This window comes from Sus scrofa, chromosome 8, assembly GCF_000003025.6.
Source record: "Sus scrofa isolate TJ Tabasco breed Duroc chromosome 8, Sscrofa11.1, whole genome shotgun sequence".
Classification (NCBI taxonomy): domain Eukaryota; kingdom Metazoa; phylum Chordata; class Mammalia; order Artiodactyla; family Suidae; genus Sus; species Sus scrofa.
In genome coordinates this window covers 125820739-125844382 of record NC_010450.4, presented here as the reverse complement: position 1 = coordinate 125844382, position 23644 = coordinate 125820739, and the positions used below count along the sequence as shown (strand labels likewise).

General features: G+C 41.0%; 1 protein-coding gene across 1 annotated transcript in view; it reads left to right on the top strand.

The window, feature by feature from the left end:
* GRID2 (glutamate ionotropic receptor delta type subunit 2) overlaps window positions 1-23188 on the top strand; it is a 1309423-nt gene extending 1286235 nt beyond the window's left edge. Inside the window, 2 exon segments of the mRNA XM_021100736.1 lie at window positions 19035-19275; window positions 21925-23188. Of these exon segments, the coding sequence (XP_020956395.1) occupies window positions 19035-19275; window positions 21925-22347 (664 nt within the window). The 3' untranslated portion in view covers window positions 22348-23188.

The window sequence follows — 23644 nt, the reverse complement described above, 5'->3', positions numbered from 1 at the left end:
CTGGGACACGGGGGGGGGACCCTGGTCTCTGATCCCACCGAGGTTCCCGCACCACACCTAGCCCTTTGTTTGGCAAAAATCTCTGCTGATACCTCTACTTGGGGTGGGGCCTTCAACCTAAAACTTTTTCGGTCATTAGGGAGAAGGTCAAAGTTTCTTCCTGAGTCTTTTGATCCTTTATTGTTTTCAGCTCAAAAAAATCTGAACACTACAGCGACACTTTGGATGGCAAAACGTACTCCCCTTCCAGTAGTCATGATGATTTTGTTTCTATTTGGTGTGAATTTTATTTAAACCAATTTTTTTTTGTTTTTTTTGGCTGCACCCATGGCAATGCAGAAGTTCCCAGGCCAAGGATCAAACCTGAGCCACAGCAGTAGCAATGCTGGATCCTTACCCCACCGAGCCACAGGAAGATCCTTTTTTTATTTACTTTTTTTTTTGGCTGCCCCATGGCCTATGGAATTCCCGGGCCAGGGATCAGATCCAAGCTGCAGCTGCAGCAACACTGGATCCTTCCCTTAACTCATGGTACCGGGCCAGGAATTGAACCTGCGTCCTGGCACTGCAGAGATCTGCCTATCCCAGTGTGCCACAGCAGGAACTCCTATTTCTTATTTCTTTAAGCCAACTAATACAGTATATTGCAGTAGATCATTTCAACTAAGATATTCTTTTCAGACCGTTTTTGTTACATAAGGAGACTATTTCATTTGCTTAGTCTAATGATTAAAATGGACTTCCGGTCTAGTGGTTGTATCCATTGTTATTATTCTGTTTGGTCAACAGTCTAATGATTAAAATGGACTTCCAGTCTAGTGGTTGTATCCATTATTATTCTGTTTGGTCAACAGTCTAATGAGTAAAATGGACTTCCAGTCTAGTGGTTGTATCCATTGTTATTATTCTGTTTGGTCAACTCTGTTTCTCACTTGAAAATTCCCTAAGAAAGTACTGCTCTTTAATGGATGCAAGTATTTGCAAGTGTTGGTTAAAAAGTCCCAGATTTTTTACAAGGGGATAGAATTTTTTTACTCTTACGTTGTTTGTGTGTATGCATGTATATTAAGTAAGGCAAGAGCCTATCCTTCTCAAACTACATTTAATAAAAGGTATATAATCCTTAAAAAATGAAAAAAGCACAACTGTAACATGACATCCATCAGATCTGATTTATAACACTTTTTGAAAGATTTATCCAAAGTCCTGTTACTCCACTAAAGTTGGAAGCAATTGTTTAAAAACACATACGATTTAATTGGAGGTCAAAAAAAAAAAATTGCCTCTGTCTACAAATAATTTTCTTCCATTGTGCTCTGTTTAGTTTAACCACGAAAGCAATTACTTTCATAAGGGGTTGGAAGACTATTCAAAAAATAAATATATATCTCCTTCTGACCCCTGGAATTTTCTGAGCAAATCATTATAAACGCCACAAATAACGTCCTCACCTCCTTCTACAGAATTAAGGCACAGTTCTTCATGAACCTCCCAAGTGCTCTGTGTGTGTAGCCTTTCTGTTCTCCCTCCCCAGCCCAAAATAAAACAATCCCCCAAACAATGGTCATACACAAATTACTCCATTTCCCTGTTCCTGGGTTTCTTTTATTTATTTAGTATTTATTTATTTATTTCCTTTTCTAGGGCTGCACCCGAGGCATGTGGAAGTTCTCAGGCAAGGGGTCAAATCAGACCTGTAGCTGCTGGCCTACACCACAGCCACAGCAACGCGGGATCCAAGCTGCATCTGCAACCTACACCACAGCTTACAAAAACGCTGGCTCCCTAACCCACTGAGCGAGGCCAGGGATCGAACCTGCATCCTCATGGTTCCTAGTCGGGTTTGTTAACCACTGAGCCATGAAGGGAACTCCCCAGATTTCTAACTATACCAAAATGGACGTAAAGTCAGTAACAACCTCGGAGGGTGATTTTGAGATGTACATAAGTGAATCGCTGTAAAATGAACAATGCAGGTGAAGAGACAGGTGCTCCATAAAGGTGAGAAAATGGTAGCTATTATAACTGCCTGAGACCCCCTGGCGAGCACATGTTCCATGGTTTCCCTTCCTCGATGTTACCTTTCCTTCGGCGTATTGATTGGTGCTATTGCATCCTAAGTGCAAACCATTGTGATTCAATACCACAGAACACGCGGAGACCCCTAAGACACCACTACCTGACCTGAGGAGCTTGCAGTCCTCTGGAAGACGGAAAACACATCACTTTCACAAAAGTCATTAGAAAATTGCAAGCAAACTTGTAGAGAGAGTTCCAACAATAGATAAATCAGTGATTTCCCCAAACCAGCTTGACTACCAGACTCTCCTGGGGAAAGTGCTGTTCAAAAATATAGATTCCCAGATCGCAACCCAGAACTCATAAGTCAGAACCTCTGGTTTGTAGCCAAGGAAATAAAAGGTGATTTTGATGATCATCCAAGTGGGAAAACCCTGGGATTGTCACAAATAGTTGGAGATTAAAACTTTTTTTTTTGCTTTTTTAGGGCCACCCCTGCAGCATATGGAGGCTCCCAGGCTAGGGGTCAAATGAAAGCTGTAGCTGCTGGCCTACGCCACAGCCATAGCCATGCTAGATCCAAGCCACGTCTGTGACATGCATTACAGCTCACAGCAACAGCAGATCCTTAACCCACTGATCGCGGCCAGGAATTGAACATGCATCTTCATGGATACTAGTCAGATTCGTTTCCACTGAGCCACAATGGGAACTCCGAGATAAAGACTTTCTGTTAAAAGCTACCCTTGACCAGGAGTAAGGACACATTTTCTAAGAGTGGGGATAAAGGAAGCGTGATGTCACTTAAAAGACATAAGCGTGTTTCTAACGATGGCTTAATCTAGACTTAAGTAGGAAGTAAGGTCTTCTGGTGAGAATGACACAGGAAGACGTGTGGTTCAGGGTTTGGGAAATGCGGAGAAGTTTGGAAGCGTGGCCATGGGGAGGTGTTACAGGGATAACTAACGATGCATTCAGTTGAGGGTGCATTGTGCTGCAGTATGCATTCCCAAGTCCAATTTATACCTGGGCTAAGGTCACTCTTCTCACACCCCCAAAAGTTTATATAGGTGAAAATGCACTGGCATTGTCAGTTACAGTACATTTTTAATATTCCTGACAATAAGATGCAAGCATTGTGAATTCCGAGTATCAGCTGACAGCCTTGTTTCCTCTGCCCAGTGTAAAGAATGATCTCTTGAAATCTCTTAAGAATCAGGTTCCCACAAATAACAATACATCTACCTACTGTGCTCTCTCTGGTGCTCTGTGGCTGGCATCTGCATATATGAACGCCCCCCCAAGGGTGAGAAGAAGACTTCATAATTAAACTTAGGTTGGTGTTGCTTTTCATGCGTTTTGTTTTGTTTTGTTTTGTTTTTGGTGAGTGAACTATTTTATTCCTCTCATTTTTCCACATCAAATTCTCAGTGTTGTAAGGGGTCTCCCCCGGTTCCAGGCAGTTACTGGTTCTTGGGGGACGTGCTCCCACGGCATTATCGATGGCCACCCTCATGAGAAGGACAGTGATGGACCCTGTTGCTCCCCATGCAGCTGTGACTTTGCTCTGCAGTGACGGCCTTCAGTGGCCTCCGTGTCCACGTGACAAGGGACCTCGAGAGGGACCTAGTTCTACTGAAATCAAAGTGTCCTCACCCCAAATCGTATTCTGTCCCTCAAACTAAACCCAGGGCAGCGAGAGGTGAGCAGACACACAGTTTGGAACACAGTAAATGAGGACCCTGAAACTGAGGCCGTCACTGCTGTCTTCACAGAGCCTCTAACCCTGGCTTGGCCACCTAAAAACGTCACACTGTCACTCTCACGACCTCTCTATTTTCCTAGGCTTTTTGCAGCTGCCTGCTTTTTCACCCACAGTTCCAGGACTTCACATTCTAGCATTCCACGTATTCTCTTGGCTAAACTCTCAGACTGGACACTGGACCTTCGACAGCCCTGGGGGTTGGGACTTAGCCATCGTCTATGTCACTGCTCGGTTCTGAAAAGAGAAAGTGAAAGCCCAGAGCAACCAGAGTCAATGCCATCATCATGGATACTCCACGTTAGTCTTTACAGTGATAATAACACCCATCTGATACTGAGGACTCAATGCATGTCAAAGATTATGCTGAGCACATCACATAGACAGTAAATTTTTTTTTCTTTGTGTTTCAGGGCCACACCTGCAGCATCTAGAAGTTTCTGGGCTAGGGGTCAAATCAGAGCTGCAGCTGCCAGGCTACACCACAGCCACAGCAATGCCAGGGCCACATTTGCGATTTACACCATAGCTCACAGCAATGCCAGACCCTTTACCCACTGGGTGAGGATCAAAGCCACATCCTCATGGATAGTAGTCAGGTTCTTACCTGCTGAACCACAACAGGAACTCCTAGACAATACAATTTAAGATTGGAATGATTTCATTAGAAAATATGAAGCTCAGAGGGGTCGTATTAATTCGCTGGTTCCTCAGCAAGATGTAATGAAACAAGTTTGCCACACTCCCCAGCTGCATGTTTATAGCAGCCTTTGCCCAGAGCTGAAAGAAAATGGAATCCAAATGGTAAAGATTCAGAAACCTAGGAACTCTGCCCAATGGTCTCAGGTGATGATGAGTGACATTGAGCAGTAACATCCTCTCTCCTCTTTTCTTTCATTCTCTGAGATGCTGGCCCTGATGCCAGCTGATCTTGTTCATGCATCTTCGATACATTCCTCTAGAGGAAAGGTCCTGGGGGATCTCCAGAGCTCTGTGGTCCATCACTGAGACTCCCTGAGAGGGAGCTTAGTGTTTAATGTAATAAGGACTCTGGAAGGAATTCTTCTCTTTTTATTTTTTCTCCTTCGTGTTGCAGGTCATGCCTCCCTGTGAGAACTGGATACGTGCATAAATGCTGCTTCTATTATAGCTGCAGGAAAATCACTTCGAAGCACATTCACTATAGTCTTGTAGAGTGTAGCCTCTCCTGGAAAGTAAGCCAACAAGGGTGCCGATGACTACAAAGTGGATCTGTTTCTCGAATCACCCTACTGCTATGGTAGCATCCCCACATCTTGTATGTCGAATGCCATTATTTGCAGTGATCCATATAGCTTGAGTCTTACCTCGGTGATCCCTTTATCAGAGGGTTTTATCCTTTTTACTCATCTAGAAGCAAATAGACACAGCAGAGTATCCAGTATTGGTAAAGCCTCTTCACAGTTCACCAATATTCTGATTAATTGAGTTGCTGAAAAATATAACAGGCTCTCCAGACATGGGTCGATGGCAACCCCCACCCCCCAGTCATTCCTCAGGAACCTTAGAAATATTTCAGGTCCCCACTCAGCTAGGTGGCTTTCCCTTCTAATTGGATTGGAACAGATATGAAAGGTTGAGTATGTCAGGCTTGGGGTAGAGCCATAGCAGAGTCTGAAAATGCTTCCATTTCGTATGTACACACACGTGGTCTTAGGAAACCTATTTCTGCATGAAGAGACCAGCGACACAGTCCCTCTGACAATGGTTATCAGGTCTGAATGACACTCAGTTTTTATCAAGCCTCTTCTCTGAGTTATTGAAGCCTCCCATAATAGCATTAAGTTAGTAAACATTGCCACACATAAAGCTCTTGCTGTTATCATGGAAAATAACAAGCAGCTCTCATGAGCTGGCACAGGAACTGTGGGCGTCAACATCCCTTTCATGGCAGCAGCATATCCACACCATTTCATTCTACCTCAACATGTAGGCTCGTGGAAAGATAGGCTATTTCCTTTGTATCTATTGGCAAATTTTCTTTCTAATAATTGCTGAAAACTTCACTCCAGTAAGCAGTTAGGCCTGCTGGTTGAAGAAAATAGATACATTATCCGAGGTAATAGATAAGTCTCATTAAGAAGATGGAATAGACTAATTCCCAGCATATCTCCCATGCGTGGGAAAACGAAATTGTGAAATAGAGCAGTAACACATCAATTATCCTTTCTGCGTGGAATTAGATGAATCTCACTGCTACCTAGCACATTATGTAATTTTTTTATAAATAACCATTTATAGCAGTATCTCTGTTTGCTGTCTCCTAAAAAAAAAAGACAGCAGTCCTTCTATTCCAAATAAGACTTATTTCTGAAACTACTTAAGGAATCTAAGTATTCTGTTTAAAATATATGTTCCTACTTATGAATACATGCCCAAAGAGTGAGTATTGAGTCTTAGCCTAAAAGCAAATGCTACACACCTGATAGTAATGCACTTTTAGTGAAAATTGGCTCCTACCAACTAAAGCTAGCTATTAGCATTCAAGATAAAGGTTAACGAAATCTTGGGTTGGATCATGATTTGTAATCAGCTTGAGTAGTTTCTCAGTTTTTTCATATCAGGTTATGTGAATTACTTGAAAACAATTTCATTTCTTGAGTAGTTTCAATATCTTTCTCACACTTGTTTACACAATTCATTTTTTATTAGCAAGTGTTTTTATATGGCTGAATTTCATATCACAGGAGTTAAATTAATGGAAGTTTATAAATGAAAACTTTGTTCATTAAAGTAAAGAGTAGAGGACTTGTTTTAACCAGTGGACTGTGTAATAAAAACAAGATAATGACAATAGACATGTTTGGTACATTGTAAAGGTGATATTTTAAAGAAGAAAGATATTTGTAGGTACCGTAGTTTTTAAAAACATCTTAAACATCTTAAATATTAATTGGGAGAAGAAGAAGCACAAATTCTGCAGGTTCTGAGTCTGAGACCAGTTCTATGCCAAACACAATTTACAGGGAGAATGAAGGCTAATTCCAGAAGTGGAAAAGCAACTGAATAGGAAAGTCATTCCTAGGAGACAGCCATACTCTGAAATCACACTTGCCACTGTGCTATGTTTCACAATTTGTGTGTGTTAGTCTGTTCAGGCTGCTGCAATAAAATACCACAGACTGGACTGCTTGATCAGCAGCTTATTTCCCATGGTTCTGAAGGCTGGAAGCCCCAGATCAAGGTGCCTGCAATGTAGGTTTCATTGTTTGGCCTTTTAGACAACACTTAACTCCAGAAGTCATCCCTCCACTGCCCATCATTCCAAAACCAAGGTTTGGTGGCCCTTTTTCACAGTGCCTTTCACTACACAGCCCTTTCAGACCCCAAATTCACACTGCAGTGAAATTATACAGTAGTGTAATTGCAGCCAATCATCCAAGAAACAGTTTGGGATTTCTTTTTTACCAATTATAGACATATAGCATGTTCAGGCTCGTGATAGGAAGAAGTTAGAAAGTAGAATTCACTTTCTAAAATGTCTAAAATGAAGAGACATTATTTTTCTATGGTTTTAGTCACTTTGAAAAAAAAGTTTATGTTACATTACTATGTTAATGCTCTCTACTAAAAAAATTGGGAGATCCCTTCATGACACAGCAGAAATGAATCTGACTAGGCACCATGAGGTTGCAGGTTCAATCCCTGGCCTCGCTCAGTGGGTTAAGGATCCGGCATCGCCGTGAGCTGAGGTGTAGGTCGCAGATGGGGCTCAGATCTGATGTTGCTGGCATAGGCCAGCAACTGTAACTCGGATTGGACCCCTAGCCTGGGAACCTCCATTTGCTGCGGGTACAGCCCTAAAAAGAAAAAAAAAATTTGAAATACTTTTATGATGGAGATGGAATAATGCTAAATATAACACAATACCGTTTAAAATGTTAGAATAGTTTTTAAAAATCCTTTAGACTTTCCATCTGTGAAAATATGGGTAAAACAGTAAAATTATTTTCCTAAAGCTATGCTCTTATCAATGATCTAACTCTTGACTGAGAATTTTAATTAATTACACTGAATTTAGTCACCAACTTTAATACAAATATGCGTTGAAAGTTTTCGTTTACAACCTCTAAGTTAGGAGATGTTATTTGCATCATAAAAGAATTCACCAGTTATGAAAGTACCTACTACTAAAACGGGTCTGAGAATAATGAGTTCCTTCCATATATTTACTTGTTATTCAACTTATAAAACGTTCCGTGTTTATAAAAATATTCATGAGAATGTTGGTTTATTCAAAAGTTTCCTTTTCCATAATCTTCTCTCTCCTAGGCTGTGCCAGAGAAACATATGACAATCTTTATCCATTTATACCCAGCATACACATTAAGATCCCATGTATTTGAAGGTTTAGTTGTCAGACACCAAGATATGAAAATATGCATAAATATATACAACACACTGAGCAAAATAAGTTTGACTTTATGACCCTTTTTCATGAACATGCATTTGGAAGGTCTGCGTAAGAAGATTTTGCAGTGCCTGAAGAGCGACCGCAAGTAGGGACGATCACTGCCAGTTTCTCACTGCAGAATGAGAGAATTTTCCCCTTTACCCTACAACCTAAATATCACACAGAGCTTAAGGACGAAGCTGACATTTTAAAAGATCACCAAAGTGTTCTCTTTCCAATTGCAATTATGCCCTCTCTCTCAGTGGGAGCCATTGTCGGGGTCTTTTCAGCTCTCCTGCATCTTTCTGGCTTGCTGTCATTATCCTGATTATCTATTCATTTGCAGCCCAGCACTCATTTTATGAAAGATCATGTCTGCCATTTCTATAATGAGTGCTTGACTTTTACTGCCAGCATAAACACATAAAATATATAATAATTAAAGTTCACTAGTCACCAAAGTCTTGAGATCCGTCGCGTTGCTAATTTGATTTTTCAAGCAATTGCTTCTCCGTGAACAAGGCTGATTTTGCCCCCTTAGGCGGTGTGAGATTGGGGTGAGAAGAGAGGACTCTAACCTAGCGAGAGAGCAATTTGAGTGGGCACCATATATGTCAACTTTAAGGTTCATCTTCAGCCAAATAATATTACATCATAAAGCACAATGCCTCTTAGCGCCAACAAGAGTCTCATCACTATTGGAACATAAAAGTTAGTTTAAGTATTAAAGCTTGAATAATGCACACTTTTCAAAAGAGTTAAATTTTATTCAATACGTACTTCATATTGTGTGGGCTATTGTTTAAGGAAAATTTCCATTGGGTTAGTAACAATGGGCGTCTGCATAACGTATCTGGAAACCTCACAATATGTTGACTTACATTGAGTAGGGACATCTTTATTTTGAACATGCCGTCTTGTTTTGATAACATTGGCAAAGTCCCCAAAGTGCCTCATGATAATGAATACATCTGACGTTTACTTTAATCGCAAAGAGATTAATGAACTCATGCGATATTCATGTGGCTCTCTGGGGACATCAGGATGTGCTCCACAAAGTGTAATGTTTGTAAATGGATACAGTGGAATACATGTTATCCAAGGAACTTGAATGGTCAAATCCTCAGCAGATAAAGTACCAGGAAATAAAGAGACAGCTTCTACTTGTACCAGTTTTCCTTAAGGATGCTGGAAGTCATGACAGGACAATTCAGAAAAAGTGCAGGAACCAGAAGACCTGCGTTTGAGAGCTGGCTGGGTCCTTACCAGCCTGGCGACCTTGGGAAATTTTTTTCCTCACCTCTTAGCCTCAATCTCCTCAGCTTTAAAATAAGAATTTAAAAACATCAGCCTTCTTTAAGTCTTATGCAAGAATAAGGAGTGAGGCGGAGGGAGTGATCAATCAATCAATCAGTCACTATAATTCCTCCCTCACAAGGTTATTTTAAGAGGTAAATCAAATGATATGCAATGTTTTTAATAAGTGCTTATAAACTTTGCAGCATTATGCATGCATTTTTATGGTTATTCCTTTGGAAAACAGGTCTTCTAGATAAAGTGTGCACTTTACTTCCCATACACAGAAAAGTGAATGCCTTCGGAAAACATTCCTTATTGCCTAAGGACATGGAACACTGTTTTCTTAATCAGAAAACCAGATCTGACCAATTAAAGATTTTATCAAATTATCTTCTTCAAATTAGAAAGTGATATATCAGGTTTGAAGCAACACACCAAACTCCTCTGTGTATGCAGGTCTGTAGTATGTAGCAGTTTCCAGCAATAACTGAGCTTGTAATTAAACCTATTCCTGCCATGTGGCCCTGTAGTGTGGAGGTGGGCAAGTCATTTCACCTCACCTCACCTGAATGGGCAGGAGTTAAATGTGTGCTCATCTCCAGACCCCTTCTAGTACTAACATGCTGTCATTCTCCTTAATCACCTGTAGTAACTCTTTACCAACCCTGAGCAACTTCCAGTTAGTTTACAGTAGTTCTAGTCATACATAATGAGAAACCATTTTCATATCTTTTGATTAAAAGAGACAACACCTTTTCTGCCTCATTCAATTGTCCTATTCCTTCTTAGTAAGTTGTTGTCACTTCCTTGGTGGGTGTTTTTTCTTTTTTCCAGCAGTATAATATCTGTTGATATTCCTCTGATTTCAAAATAAAGCTTCCATTGCCTGGAAAATGATCCAGCAAATATAGACCCCGGAAGAGCAAATACTACCTGATCTTGAAAAATTTAGTCTGTCACTCTTGGAGCATGAGTGGTCCCAAACTCAGGAGAAATGTGCAGATGTTTCAGGATAATCAGAAAAGCAAAGCGTATCCAAAATTCACTTGAATTCTTGCATTGTCATTGTTAAAATGTAGTGTGTACGTCAAATTCTTTCTCGAGATGGTCAAATGCAAAGTCAACACACGATAACTCTGTGCTCATTCAAAGGCACATGCATATTAATAGCCAGCATTATTACATAATATTAAATACATAGTCAAAAGAATCAGAATAAGAGTCAGAATCCCTGGTTTTTTTTTTTGGTTTTTGGTTTTTTTGGGTTTTTTTTTTTTTTTTTTTTGGTCTTTTTATCTTTTTCAGGGCCACATTCACAGCATATGGAGGTTCCCAGGCTAGGGGTCGAATTGGAGCTGTAGCCACAGCTACAGCAACACCAGACTGCAGCCATGTCTGCGACCTACACCACAGCTCACAGCAACACCAGATCCAACACTGAGTGAGTCCAGGGATCAAACCCGTGACCTCATGGATACTAGCCAGGTTCATTAACCACTGAGCCACAATGGGAACTCCAGAATCCCTGGTTTTAAAACAGACTCTAATGATGTGACTTTGGCCAAGTCATTTAAGCTCTCTGAACTTCAGTATCTTCGTCCGTGCCATGAAAACTTGTTGACTTCATGGAATTATTTACTATGCGGTTTCTAAAGCAGGTCAGTAGCTATAGCCATCAGGCCAAACCTGATTCAGGACTGGTTTTGTAACTACAGAGGTAGAGTTGAATAGCTACAGCAGAGGCCATGTGACCCACAAATTCTAAAACATTGACTGTCTGGCCCTTAACACAAAATATTTGCTGAGCCCTGCTCTAAAAGGTGATACTTATGAACTTACTTGAAATGCTATATTCACCTGTGTGATTTTAGGCAATCTCAGTGGATTGGATTTAAGCAACTGGCATTTGGCTGAACTAACTGGAAGAGCTAGTTAAAAGTTCAAATTAAACGGAGGAAATGTCTTCTAATAGTTGTCTTTCAGCTATTTGATATTGCTGAGATATTAGATGTTATCAGCAAATATTTGTTATGTCTAATACTAAGAACTGATCATTAAGAGGTTTTACTAAAGGAAGAAAAAATTGACCAGTGCCTGATTCACCGGAAGTTGAAGGAATTTGTACAGCTCTGCTGTTCAAATAGGACCACTGAACTTAATGGAAAGTTAAATCTGAAACTTTGATAAGTGTTTTGCCTCAGTCTAAGTTTACCTACATTTTCCAAGAAATGAATGAAAGAAGTGAAGAATGAATGAAGAACCTGTTGAGCTGACATTTTTCTGAAAATTGTCTGCACACTCTTATTCATTTTTTCTCAGTAACCATAGAGAGGAAAGATTTTGTGAGCACCCAGAAAAGGGATTTAATAATGTGAGTTTTCCAGTTCAGAATAGATCCCCTCGCTGGGTCAAAAAAATACTTTGTTTTTTCAGTTATTCCCAAACTTCTTTCTCAGTGACAAGTATCATTAACATTAGTAAGAGATTCCTAAATATCTTTTTAATTTGATTACATAAAATTCACGAGTGTATAACAGGTGGATGTTTTTGAGACATTAAAATTACAGATTTCATCCTGACCAGTCCCTAGCTCCGAGTTGCCTCAGTACTTGCAGACTGAAAATACACCTGGAGGTCTCAGATCATCAAGTTTCCATCATCACGTGGCTAAAATTCCCTTTCCCTATGACAGGCCAAGAAGGTTGAAGACCTGGGGTATAAGAAGGAGATCCAGGAAAGAAAAGGAAAGCTGCACCTGTTCAGGCCAGAGGTTTCCAGAAGAGGGCCCAGGATGGGAGACAGGCAGGTGGAGAGACAGATGTGAGACAGACTGAATGGCACAAGAGAGGTGGGCCTGATCATTCCCTTCCCCTGAGAGTTGCTGAAGGGAGCTCTCTGGGGCCCCCAGGCTCTGTACCCACAGAAAAGACCTCGGATGGCAGAGAAGCCAGAGCCTCATGGTCAGGAAAAAGCAAAGAAAGGTTTAGTCTCCATTCCCAGGCCTCCCTTCCTCCCAGGGGGTAGGAATGCTGAGATGGTCACATGGACCACCCTTGGGGCCCTCAGTGGGTGACAAGGAGATCCCACTGGGTGTCCGAGGGGCTAGAGAATAGTCGGGGGCTGGAGGAAGAAAATAGTAGAAGCTGAAATAGATGCTCAGCACCTCAGAGACAGAGTCAGGAGGGAGGAGGCCCGGCCCTAAAGGAGGTGAGACATACATTAGCCAAGTTGAGCAGGCTGAGCATCTTGCTGACTCTAGCAGCCATCACTAGTTAAAGTCTAAAGACTGGGCCCAGGCCCAGGGTTCCATTGTGGCTCAGTGGTTAACAAATCCAACTAGGAACCATGAGGTTGCAAGTTCGATCCCTGGCCTTGCTCAGTGGGTTAACGATCCGGCGTTGCTGTGAGCTGTGGTGCAGGTTGCTGACACAGCTCAGATCTGGCGTTGCTGTGGCTCTGGCGTAGGCCTGCAGCCTTCTGCACCAAACACCCGCAGAAGAGACCCACTGGAGTCCTCCGTAAACCCTGATGCCATCTTGGAAAAGAGCAAGGGAAACGAGGAGGAAGCAGTATGATGGAATAATTTGCTCAAGTAAATTGAGCTAAAGCTAGAGACATGTTAAATTATTAGATCCAATTAAATTTTAAATCATAGAGCTAATTTTAGTTGGGTTTCCACTGCTCGGCGGGCCCAGTGCTCCTGAAGAAAATCAATGAAGTTCTAGAGAAAAGCTACATTTTCTTTGTACGCCCAAATTGTAGTATGAATAAATTTGCAATCATGCTACAATTATGTCCTGTGGTTGGAGGAAACATACTGATGAAAATTTTACTCAGCGTCTAACACATCCCTGCAACTAAAAGAGATAATTCTTCTCCAAATGGTTACACGTCAGAGGCTGTGTAGGGTAACAGAGAGAAATATATTGAGGGACAGACCTGAGATCTAGCCCCAATTCAACTGTTTACTCTGTGTTAGTCACTAAGAAAGTCATTTGATCCCTATAGCAGCTTCCCAACAGATGCGTCTTATTTGATGAACCGGAATATTGCTAAAATATCGACCCCTTCAGCCCTCAGAACAGCCAAAGCAGGTCTGGGGGCACCTGGAGCCCCCAGCATTTCACCTCTGGCTACCAAGAGCCTTTGATTACTCTAGTGTGATGTATAAATTTATTTTGTGAGTGTTGAATGCCCATGATTTGAGGGAATTATGCTATATGATTCCATTTCCTCATCCATAGAATGAATGGAGGGAAGTAGAGAGAATAAGTGATGTCTTCAGGAGTTCCCTTGTGGCACAGCAGATTAAGGATCTGGCGTTGTTTCTGCAGCGGCTGTGGCACAGGTTCAATCCCTGGCCCAGGAACTTTCAAATGCCTTGGGCATGTCCCCCCCCAAATTGATGTTTGTGGTCTTTTCATTCTAGTAGTTCATGCTTCTCTGAACATGAGGGGAAAATGCCAGTTGCAAAAGAATCACATGACCTAAAAAAGGAATTTCTGCACTAATTTTTTAAATTTCTGATTACCCCTAAATTCTTTTTCAATAGAAACAACTAAAAGTTCAACAGTCCTCTAAACAGTATTTTTTTTAAAAGCTCAGCAGGAATTTGCCTAAGAATAAGAAAATTAACAAAATTAAAAAGTCCTCATAGGAGTTCCCTTGTGGCTCAGTGGGTTAAGGATCTTGTTTTGCCACTGCTGTGGCTCTGGTTCCTGCTGTGGCACAGGTTCAATCCCTGGTCTGGGAATGTCTGCATGCTGTGGGTATGGCCAAAAAAAAAAAAAAAAAAATCAACCGTCCCATGCAGAAATTTACCTAAGAGCAAGAAAATTAGCAAAATTAGAAAGGAGCTTGTAAGACTACTGTAATATTCAAAGGCAAAACCAAAGTTACCTATATGAAATTAGAAATTTGCATCCATCTTTCAGCAACCTGTTCTTTAATAAATAATTGTAAAATCAATTTCTAGAGTTGTGATTAAGGATGGTAAATGATCAATGATTAATGCAATTCTCACATACGGATGAAGCTGTTATCCTCAACGTAAGTAAAAAGCCTTTCAAGAGAAATGCCTCAAACCTGTTGAATATTTTTACTTGAATATGAAAGAAGGATCTTTTGCTTCCCTACTCCTTTCCTCTGAAATTTGATCATTTATATCAATAAGAAAAAATGTAATGCAGGCAGGATTGATCTAGTAGCCGTTTTCAAATTGAAGCTAGGTTTTATGGACTTTTAAGATTTTTCTGTTCAATGAGATTACAAATGTTTTAATACTTTTGGACAAAAGAAGGAAATGCAGTGTTCTTGTCAGTGAATCATGAATCATTCACTGACTCATCGGGAAATACGTCTCCATTAAGAAGTCTGCACCAGAACCGGTCCAGAGAAAGAATGGTTGTCACACAGGCTGACAATAATAATTCTAGCCTCTGAGTTTTGGCAGCCCACTAAGTGCCAAGCAGTGAACAAGATGCTTTTCTTTATGGCCTCATTAATTCTCATCATGATAACGCTCCAAACTAAGCAGCACATGTAGCTCAGAGTGTAAGTAGCTCACTCTCGGGTCACATGGCGGGAATGTTTGTGACTATACTTCACCAAGAGGTTTTACTCATCCAGTTGTTCATCACAGTCTACTATCCAACTTTGTTTCTAATAGTTTAAGCGTTTACAGCACCAAGTTTATCCTTTCACGTTTCAAACCCACGGGTTAACGCTGGAGTAACACTTTGCTCTCCACGAGCCAAGACTGCCATCTTGTGGACATTCTGTAGATAATAAAAACAATCATTTCAAGGAACTAAAATTTGTCTTTGCAGTCATTGAGTTTTGCCACTAGATTCTCACCTTGTTACACACACACACACACACACACACACACACACACCAGTGCTGCTTATAATTAAAAGGAAAATCTTGGGGGGGGGATGTGGTTTTCTTTTAACGTGCCAAAGCTTTTGAACCTTTAAAACCTTCTTTTAACATGCCAAAGCTTTTGAACCACCTTTAAAAAAAGCATCTTATTTACAGAGACTCATCTCATTCTTCTTTAAGGCAGCGCATTAGATTTTGCTAAACTTTCTTGATCTTATCCTTAAATAGCTTTTGTTATGTAATAAAAAACAAGGAGGACGTGATAAGACCTTTCTGACGGAATTTCCAGGAACATTAGATTTTGTGGCAAAAATTGAGAGAACACTCTCATTTCCTTCCAAAGCTTCTATTCCACGTTAGTCTATATGCCTGGAATTTGTTGTGGGCTGGTCAGAGCTCTACTGAGGAGTCCCACCGCCCAGCTGCTGTGTGTATCCCCAGAGATGGGGTTTCCCCAAAAATGGGGTTTTCCTGCAATGCTCCATGAGATCAACGATCTAAAGACAGCTTTGTCATGTGGTGATGCTTAAAGGCATGTAGAGACGTCTCTTTTCCTTTTCCCTCAGTGACTCCTACCAGCTTTGCCAAACCTAAAAGCTCTACAATTAAATTCTTCGGATTTAAGGCCCTTGACTCCTATGGAAATCAAAATGGGTGACACAGAGTATGTCTACGTCAATGATTATTTTGAAAACCAAATTATTTTCCAGGTGTAGGAATAATGACACCGCATAAGTGATACCAGATACCATGGAGAAGAAAGAGTAAGCAGGAATCATTTCCTGAGTGAATATGTGAACGAATGAAAGAATAAATTCGCATGAGTTGAGGGTATTGAAAGGATTTCAGTGTTGCCCAGGCCATTGTGGTTCGACATTAATTCCTGCCTAGGAAAATGCCTGGCAGGAAATCACGCGTTAGGTACTTATTGAGTGAATAGATGAATGGGAGGGAATGGAATAAAGTAGATAATAGGGTTAATGATAAGATAAAAGTAGAGTCCGAGGGTAGGATACATGTACCAAAAAGCGTGTCGAGCATAGTCAGTCAATAAAAACGTGCCTTCTCCGTGGGAGGCAGTGTGGAAGATGGTGCGTATCTTCAGCGAATAACCACACATACTGTAAGTGATAAGTGCTGTGACAGAAATCCCTCCCACTGCCACAGAAGCTGGCCCATGGAGTGTGGCGGAAGGAAGACCACAGGGAAACGTGGGAGCCCGTTTTGTGCCCAGATACGTTCTCATTAAGAAGGTGCTGCTGTGGTTTCTTTCTATTTTTCCACGTACCTATACGTTGGAATTTAAGAAGAATTCTTTCTTTTAGCAATGACTATCACTGTTCTCTCAAGATATTCAGCAGTGCCCTGACAACCTAGTGTCCTTAGGGAGGCAGCTGTGTACAGGGTTGGCTGGCGCCATCTGAATGGTGTTCACGGATAAGCCAAGCGAACCTCTCTGATGCTGTGATTACAGATGTGTGCGACGGTGCCGTGCAGACCCCCAAGGAGTTGCTCCTTTGGCCCAAGGGACTGTTTCTCAAGTGCTTTGCTCAAAATTTAGCTCCATGGGTTATTACCTCATGCTATTGGTGAAGACAGATGAGAAAAGAAAAACGAAAGTCAGATAAATTTGGGAAATGCTGAATTAAACAAAGTCCTACAAATTGTCTTTACTACTGATCTGCTTAAAGCCTTGAAGAGGCTGACTTCTTTGTAAATTTCCAAAAGGGTGTTTCTCAGAGTTGATGAACCGCAGGGCCCTTTTCTTGCAAAAGCCCACTAGGTACCAGTGTCCCTTGGAGCATCCTTTTAGAAATTCTAGACATGCAAATGACTTTATCTGGGATAGAGGCTGGAAAAAGAGTGAAATTGAATCCATTAATATTCATAATCATTCTAGGAAATGTTCGGTTAATCGCATTTCCTGCTCTTTTTGATCAATGCTCTGAAGCAAGAGAACTTTAGACCATTTTCATGAGAAAGAAGTCCTGGTTGTGAGGGAGGCCTCAGCACAGTGTTGGTCCTGGAGTGTCAGCAGGGGGCGCTAGGGGTGAGCCTGCGGGGACACGGAAGGTCAATGTCAGGGAGGTGAGACCAGCTCGCCACCAGGTAACTCAAATGGAAAAGGCTCACCGCTTCCCCAGCGTTATCATTTCGTGCGCTCTTATAGACACGTGGGTGACATGAAAGCGGGTTTTTTTTGGTTTTGGTTTTGTTTTTAAAAAAGGTAAATACATCACCAAAAGTAAATACATCACTAAGCCTTCTAGACAGACGTGGTTCTTCTCTCTAAAGTTTTGAGCAGTCTCTCCCCAAATAATCTAAGAGCTGGAGCAACAGTACAAATATGTATCCACATATCCTAAGCGTAACCATGTAAAAATGATAAATGAAGCTAAACGCCGTTAGGTAAAATACGCTCTATCCTGTTATCTGGACACATACACCTTCATGGCCCCTAGGAAGCCAGGTTTGAGTTTCTAATTCACGGACTAGCTGTGGGTTTGGCGCTTACCTAGTGACACAGGACGTCAGCGCCATGAGGGGTCTCCCACACCGAGGTGTGTGCACCTGAGCTTGCACATCCAGCTTATCCTCACACCAAACACCCCAAACAACACCCTGTAGACCTATGTGTACCCAGGGCAGTGAGAGCTGCTCTCCGGCGTGGTATATGGGGACAGGCCGTCAAGAGCCCTGGATGAGCCGTCCAAGCTGTTTGGGCAGAAAAGACTAGGGGAGCCTGTGGATGGTCAGCACCCAGGACCTTGGCCCTGAGGTCTCACCCATGAGAAGGGGCACAGCTGGAGGGGGATCAGAACTAGGCAGGTGTTAGTAGAGCCCCAAGTGTCTTGGGAATTGAGAATAAAACCTCTATGAAAATCACACTTTTTAAAAGCTGCAGTCTTTGCAGCTATGCCCAGACTCTGGGGCTGAAAAAAAAAAGAAGAAGAAAAAGAAAAAGGGTATTTCACCACTTCTGAAAAGCCTCTGGTCAACTTCACTTCTTGTTCTCCAAGGTAAGATTATTTCCCCTTTGGCTTTTAAAGGAAACTAGATCGGTTGTGTGAAAAACCCGAAATGATGTATTTTATCAACTTCAAACTTGTCCCAAGGCTTTCTCCCACACTGTGTTAAATAATAGAAGTCTTTTTAATTGAATTTCTTTGTGTGCAGCATATGCTGGGCGACATTATGCCAGCATCTTGCTCTAAGCAGCAAAACGTTCTTCATAAAAGCATTAAGATCCAGAGCGTCGTTCTGCATGTAGGGAAGGAACACAGAACTGCAGCAGCTTGAAACCACATAAAAACAGCGCCTCAAATGTAATTGTAAAAACACGTTGCAACAAACGGGGCAGTGGGGGTGGGGGGATATTTAGGATTATAGAATGAAACCCAAAAAAGAAAGGAGGGAAGGGGGGAGGGAGCGAGGGAGGGAAAGCCAGTGGCACAAGTCTGTCTGCAGAGTCAAAGCAGTAGTGTTTTGCATGTCCCAGCTTTCCATTTGCAGGCTAATCTCTATTCATTTCCCTTGACAGCCATCATTCTTTAAAGATGGGCTTATGAATGGATGCGTGGTGGACCAAAGCCACAGATACATCTACATTAACACATGATTGTGTATTTTACCCCCAAGGATCCTGGAGCTTCAGCAGAATGGTGACATGGACATCCTGAAGCACAAGTGGTGGCCCAAGAATGGCCAGTGTGACCTGTACTCCTCAGTGGACACAAAGCAGAAAGGAGGCGCCCTGGACATCAAGAGCTTTGCAGGAGTGTTTTGTATCCTGGCTGCTGGGATCGTCCTCTCCTGCTTTATAGCCATGCTGGAGACGTGGTGGAACAAGAGGAAAGGCTCCAGGGTCCCATCGAAAGAGGTACTTGATTGAAAGCTTCAGCACTAGGTTAAGCCAACACGCAGGCTGCATTTCCAGGGAGGATAATCGCAAGGAAGGGGATGATGGGTTGGGGGAAGGTCTTTGGTTCTTCTTTCTTTGAAGAGTGAAACTAAGTCTGGGAAATGTAAAAATTGGTAAGACCATGACCATTCTAAGACATCCCAGATCCATGAAGAGATGATAGTGTTTGAAAGACTGACCATCTCACGAGCCATAACGTGCTTGAAAGTCTCCCAAATCTCAGGATAGACCTTACGTTCATGATTTTCCTAAAGGCTGCGATTCCCTTGATCAGTTCAGAAAGATGCTTATTATGTAATATTTCAAAGAGTCGTTTCACTGGTAGGTAAATTACTTGTGTCTCTGGGATTCAGCCTAAAAAATGCAGTGTTACAGGAAAATAATCAGTTTTCTCTTCACCACCAGTGACTGCTTCCTTCTCTCTGTATGTAGACTTAACGCATGATCATGTTTTTAGCTCTTTGGTGGCTCTAAGCTTAACCAATCCACGCCATGGAATAATCTAAAATTCCATTTTTCTCCTTACTCCTCATGGGTCCGCCTAACTCCAGGGCCATATTAAAATTTACCAGAGGTTCACAAGGATAGTTTCAGAGCTTACATCTTTTAAAATGGCCTATGCCTTATTTTCATTTTTTAAAAATATGTGGGATTTATAAATTATTAGAGATTATCTGAAGTTAAACTATGTGATTTATTTATTTCCCCTGGACCAAACAAGTAAAAAAATTTTAGCAATGAAATTATATTCACTAAAGCTTCACAAATTGAAATGGCAAACAACCTGAATTTGCTGAATGATTTGATTCGCTGGATAGTTGCAAAGGACAGTTTTAAACTTTCTGTAACTAGACCTTGGCTAACTGATGCCTAAGCACATCCTGAGAGGATCTGCTTTAAGGCACAAATGAAAATGATTTCTCATTTGCATATGAATTTGTGCATGTTAATGAATTCTTCCAAACAGATTGTTTTCTAAAATTGTCCGAGGGTTCCTTTCTATCACCTTATATGCGAAATTGATCAGCACCATTTATAAGGAAGAGTTTGTCTTTGCGAAGATAAATCTTAGCTTCCTACCTGTCTGAGAGATTATATATTCTAAATTAGTGGAATATAAACTAAAAATTTATCACGTTTTACTGTAGTGTGTTCTTTGTGGAATAAACTTCTGGTATCTCTACTGACGATGATTCAATGCAAAAGACCACATTAATGCAACATTGTAGCCAAGACTTCATATTCTCAAAAATCTGGAAATTAAGGACTCCCCAAGCTCCTTATATTTTGATTACTATATATGATATTAAATTTTTGCATTATTATATCTGTTGATGGATGACTACATTATAGTTGCTGTGAGAACCATAAAATTCTATCTTTCAACCCTCTGAAGTCTCAGTGATAATATTGCATTAATGGATATTTTTATTGGATTTTGAAATGAGGAAGGAGAAGGAAAAACAGTGATGCACATCAAAATATTTTTCACAGAGGAGTACTATAATTGCACAATGAAAAAAATACATCCTCCATTCTAATTCACAGCAGCTAAGCCAGATCTGATGAACAAATATTTTCTCCTTTTATGATTAATAGAAATTGTTTAATTCTCCTACATTTAATTTATTGAACTTGGCTATAAATGAGACCGATTAAAAGGGACAACTGTATTTCCTGCGCTATTTGTGTTTTCCAAATATTGGGCTTTAATGCCCACTTTTAGTGAAAATCCTAAGGGATTTATGAATTCGTTTCAACTCCAGAAATCTTAAGTTGTACTTCCTTTTTCTTTACTAAGCACCTTCTTACTAAGGCTCTAGTAGTGTAGCTCAAAGCATCTTTGATTTGGAGGCCATTTAGCATAAACCTGGCCCTAAACTGAAGCTGTCACTCCCATATCATGACTTGAAGGGGGTCTCTAAACGTTCCCATAGGGACCTCACGATACTGCCTCATTCAGGTACTAGATAGCTTGAGTGTATGAAATCCCCCAGGAAGGGATTCCCTTGCATTGAATTTGCTCTCTCTAAACAACCTGATAGGTATGGCCTAAAGAGAAATAACACTTTAACAGTCACTAACACTTTAGTGTGAACTAGCTTAGCAACATAGTATCACTTCTCTCCAAGAATGGAAAGTTAAGGTTAGAAGCCTGCAGTGGAAAGGAACAAAAACTCCACCTTGGACTGAGACACCCTGAAGAAGGAGGACGCATGCCTGAAGAAGAGGGGGGGGTGGGGGTGGGAGGAGTGGCCAAAACCATACTTTCTATTTGTTTAATTTTGCCTGGGTCTGTCCCTGCTCTCATAGACGGCCATCACCCATCTACTGCCCCCCAGATTTTGTAGTTGCATGTGGCGTATGCTCATTTTAGAACTTTTATTGCAAGAAAAGTATAGATAACCTGATCTCGGAATCATAATGGTACCCCCAGAACCTAGCAGTGCCTGGCTCATATTAGGTGCTCAATAACTATTTGTTAAATGAATAAACCCCAAAGTTCAGTTCATTACCTCTCATGTTTGCTGAACTACTTTTTATTATTTTTTTAACCATGGAAGCTAGTACTGATGAGAACCTTATCTTCTTTTTCTTCATCTCCAGGATGACAAGGAAATTGACCTGGAGCACCTCCATAGACGTGTAAATAGCTTGTGCACAGATGACGACAGCCCCCATAAACAGTTTTCCACCTCGTCAATTGACTTGACCCCTCTGGACATTGACACTTTGCCAACACGACAAGCACTGGAGCAAATCAGTGATTTCAGGAACACTCATATCACCACAACAACCTTTATCCCAGAGCAGATCCAGACTCTTAGCCGCACACTGTCAGCTAAAGCTGCCTCTGGTTTCGCTTTTGGCAACGTGCCTGAGCACCGAACTGGCCCTTTTAGGCACAGGGCGCCCAATGGGGGCTTTTTCAGGAGTCCTATAAAAACAATGTCATCTATTCCTTATCAACCAACTCCTACCCTGGGGCTCAATCTGGGTAATGATCCAGACCGAGGCACCTCCATTTGAGCATCCAACAAAAATCTCTTCACTGTTCCTTTCGTAGGACTCCCTTTGCAAGGAGCGACTGTACTATTGTGGGACTAACATGGATGTAACATTTTTATTTTAAATCAGGATTATTAGTAACAGTTCTAGTTCTTTCTCTCTACCTTCTCCCTCCTCTCCGGCCTCTCTTTCTCTCCTTCTTCTTCCCTCTCTTCCCGGACATTTTTGCCCTCCACTTTTTTTTCATGACTCAATTTGTTCCCCCAGAAGGTAGTCTGCTAGGATTCTATTAGTCAGCTTTTCATATACTGTACTTCAAGTATAGGAAACATGCACTGAGCATACTAAGAGTATATGCAGGATTAATTTTACATAAAGGCCTCTTGTGTAACATTTCTCTATTTTTAAAACTATAACTGCAATAACTTCCGTCTTTTTACATTCTTCTGCTGCATCCATACAGTGCTCCACTGCTGTTGAGTGTCCTTTAACTGTGGACCAAAGGCAACCCCTGCAGTGTTTATAGACTAATTCAAAGACCATTCAGGCCACATAATATGAGAATGCAATTTTGTAGGACTACAAAAAAGCCATTAATATGCCAGTCAAGACTACAGTTAAAACTACTCTCGCACTGCACCAGTGCATATGACCTTTATGTGATTGTACAGTATTAAAAGGTTGTTTTTCTTATGTACAGTAAACTTTATCATATGGCAGCAGCCTCTATTGTGTTAAGTAAATTAGTATCTCATATATATATATATATACATATATATGCACCTATATAATGTGTATATATATTAAAAGGCGGCCATTGCTATTGCAATTCATTTAATAAAGCTTTAGTTTAAAAAAAAAAGTATTGTATACAGGAACTATGTATAGCGCAGGAGGTCTTTTCAGTTAGAAAAGGCAGGTTGCTTTAATGTTATTCTGACTCGCATTGTTTGCCAACAGAGAATATTTTATACTTTTGTTATTAAAACATCCAGGGCGATTTAATATTGGTTCCTAGATGTAACTCATTTGAATAGATTTTGCATTTGTTATTCAGCGATGTATAAAGCTAACCTTGATAATTTTACTTTTCATTAATTATCTAAATGGAAAATGCTATTAGCCGAACCTCGTCCACCACAGCACATAGAGCTCTATTCGAGTTTAAATGTAGATCCTTGAAGGTTAATAAATTCTCTTCCAAAGCAGTAAGCCAATCCATACAACTGTAGTTGGGGAGATCTGGGAGCCCTTAAGAGATAGTGATGTGGCCTTAATTACTGTCATGCATTGTCCTAAAGAAGAAAATATTAACGAC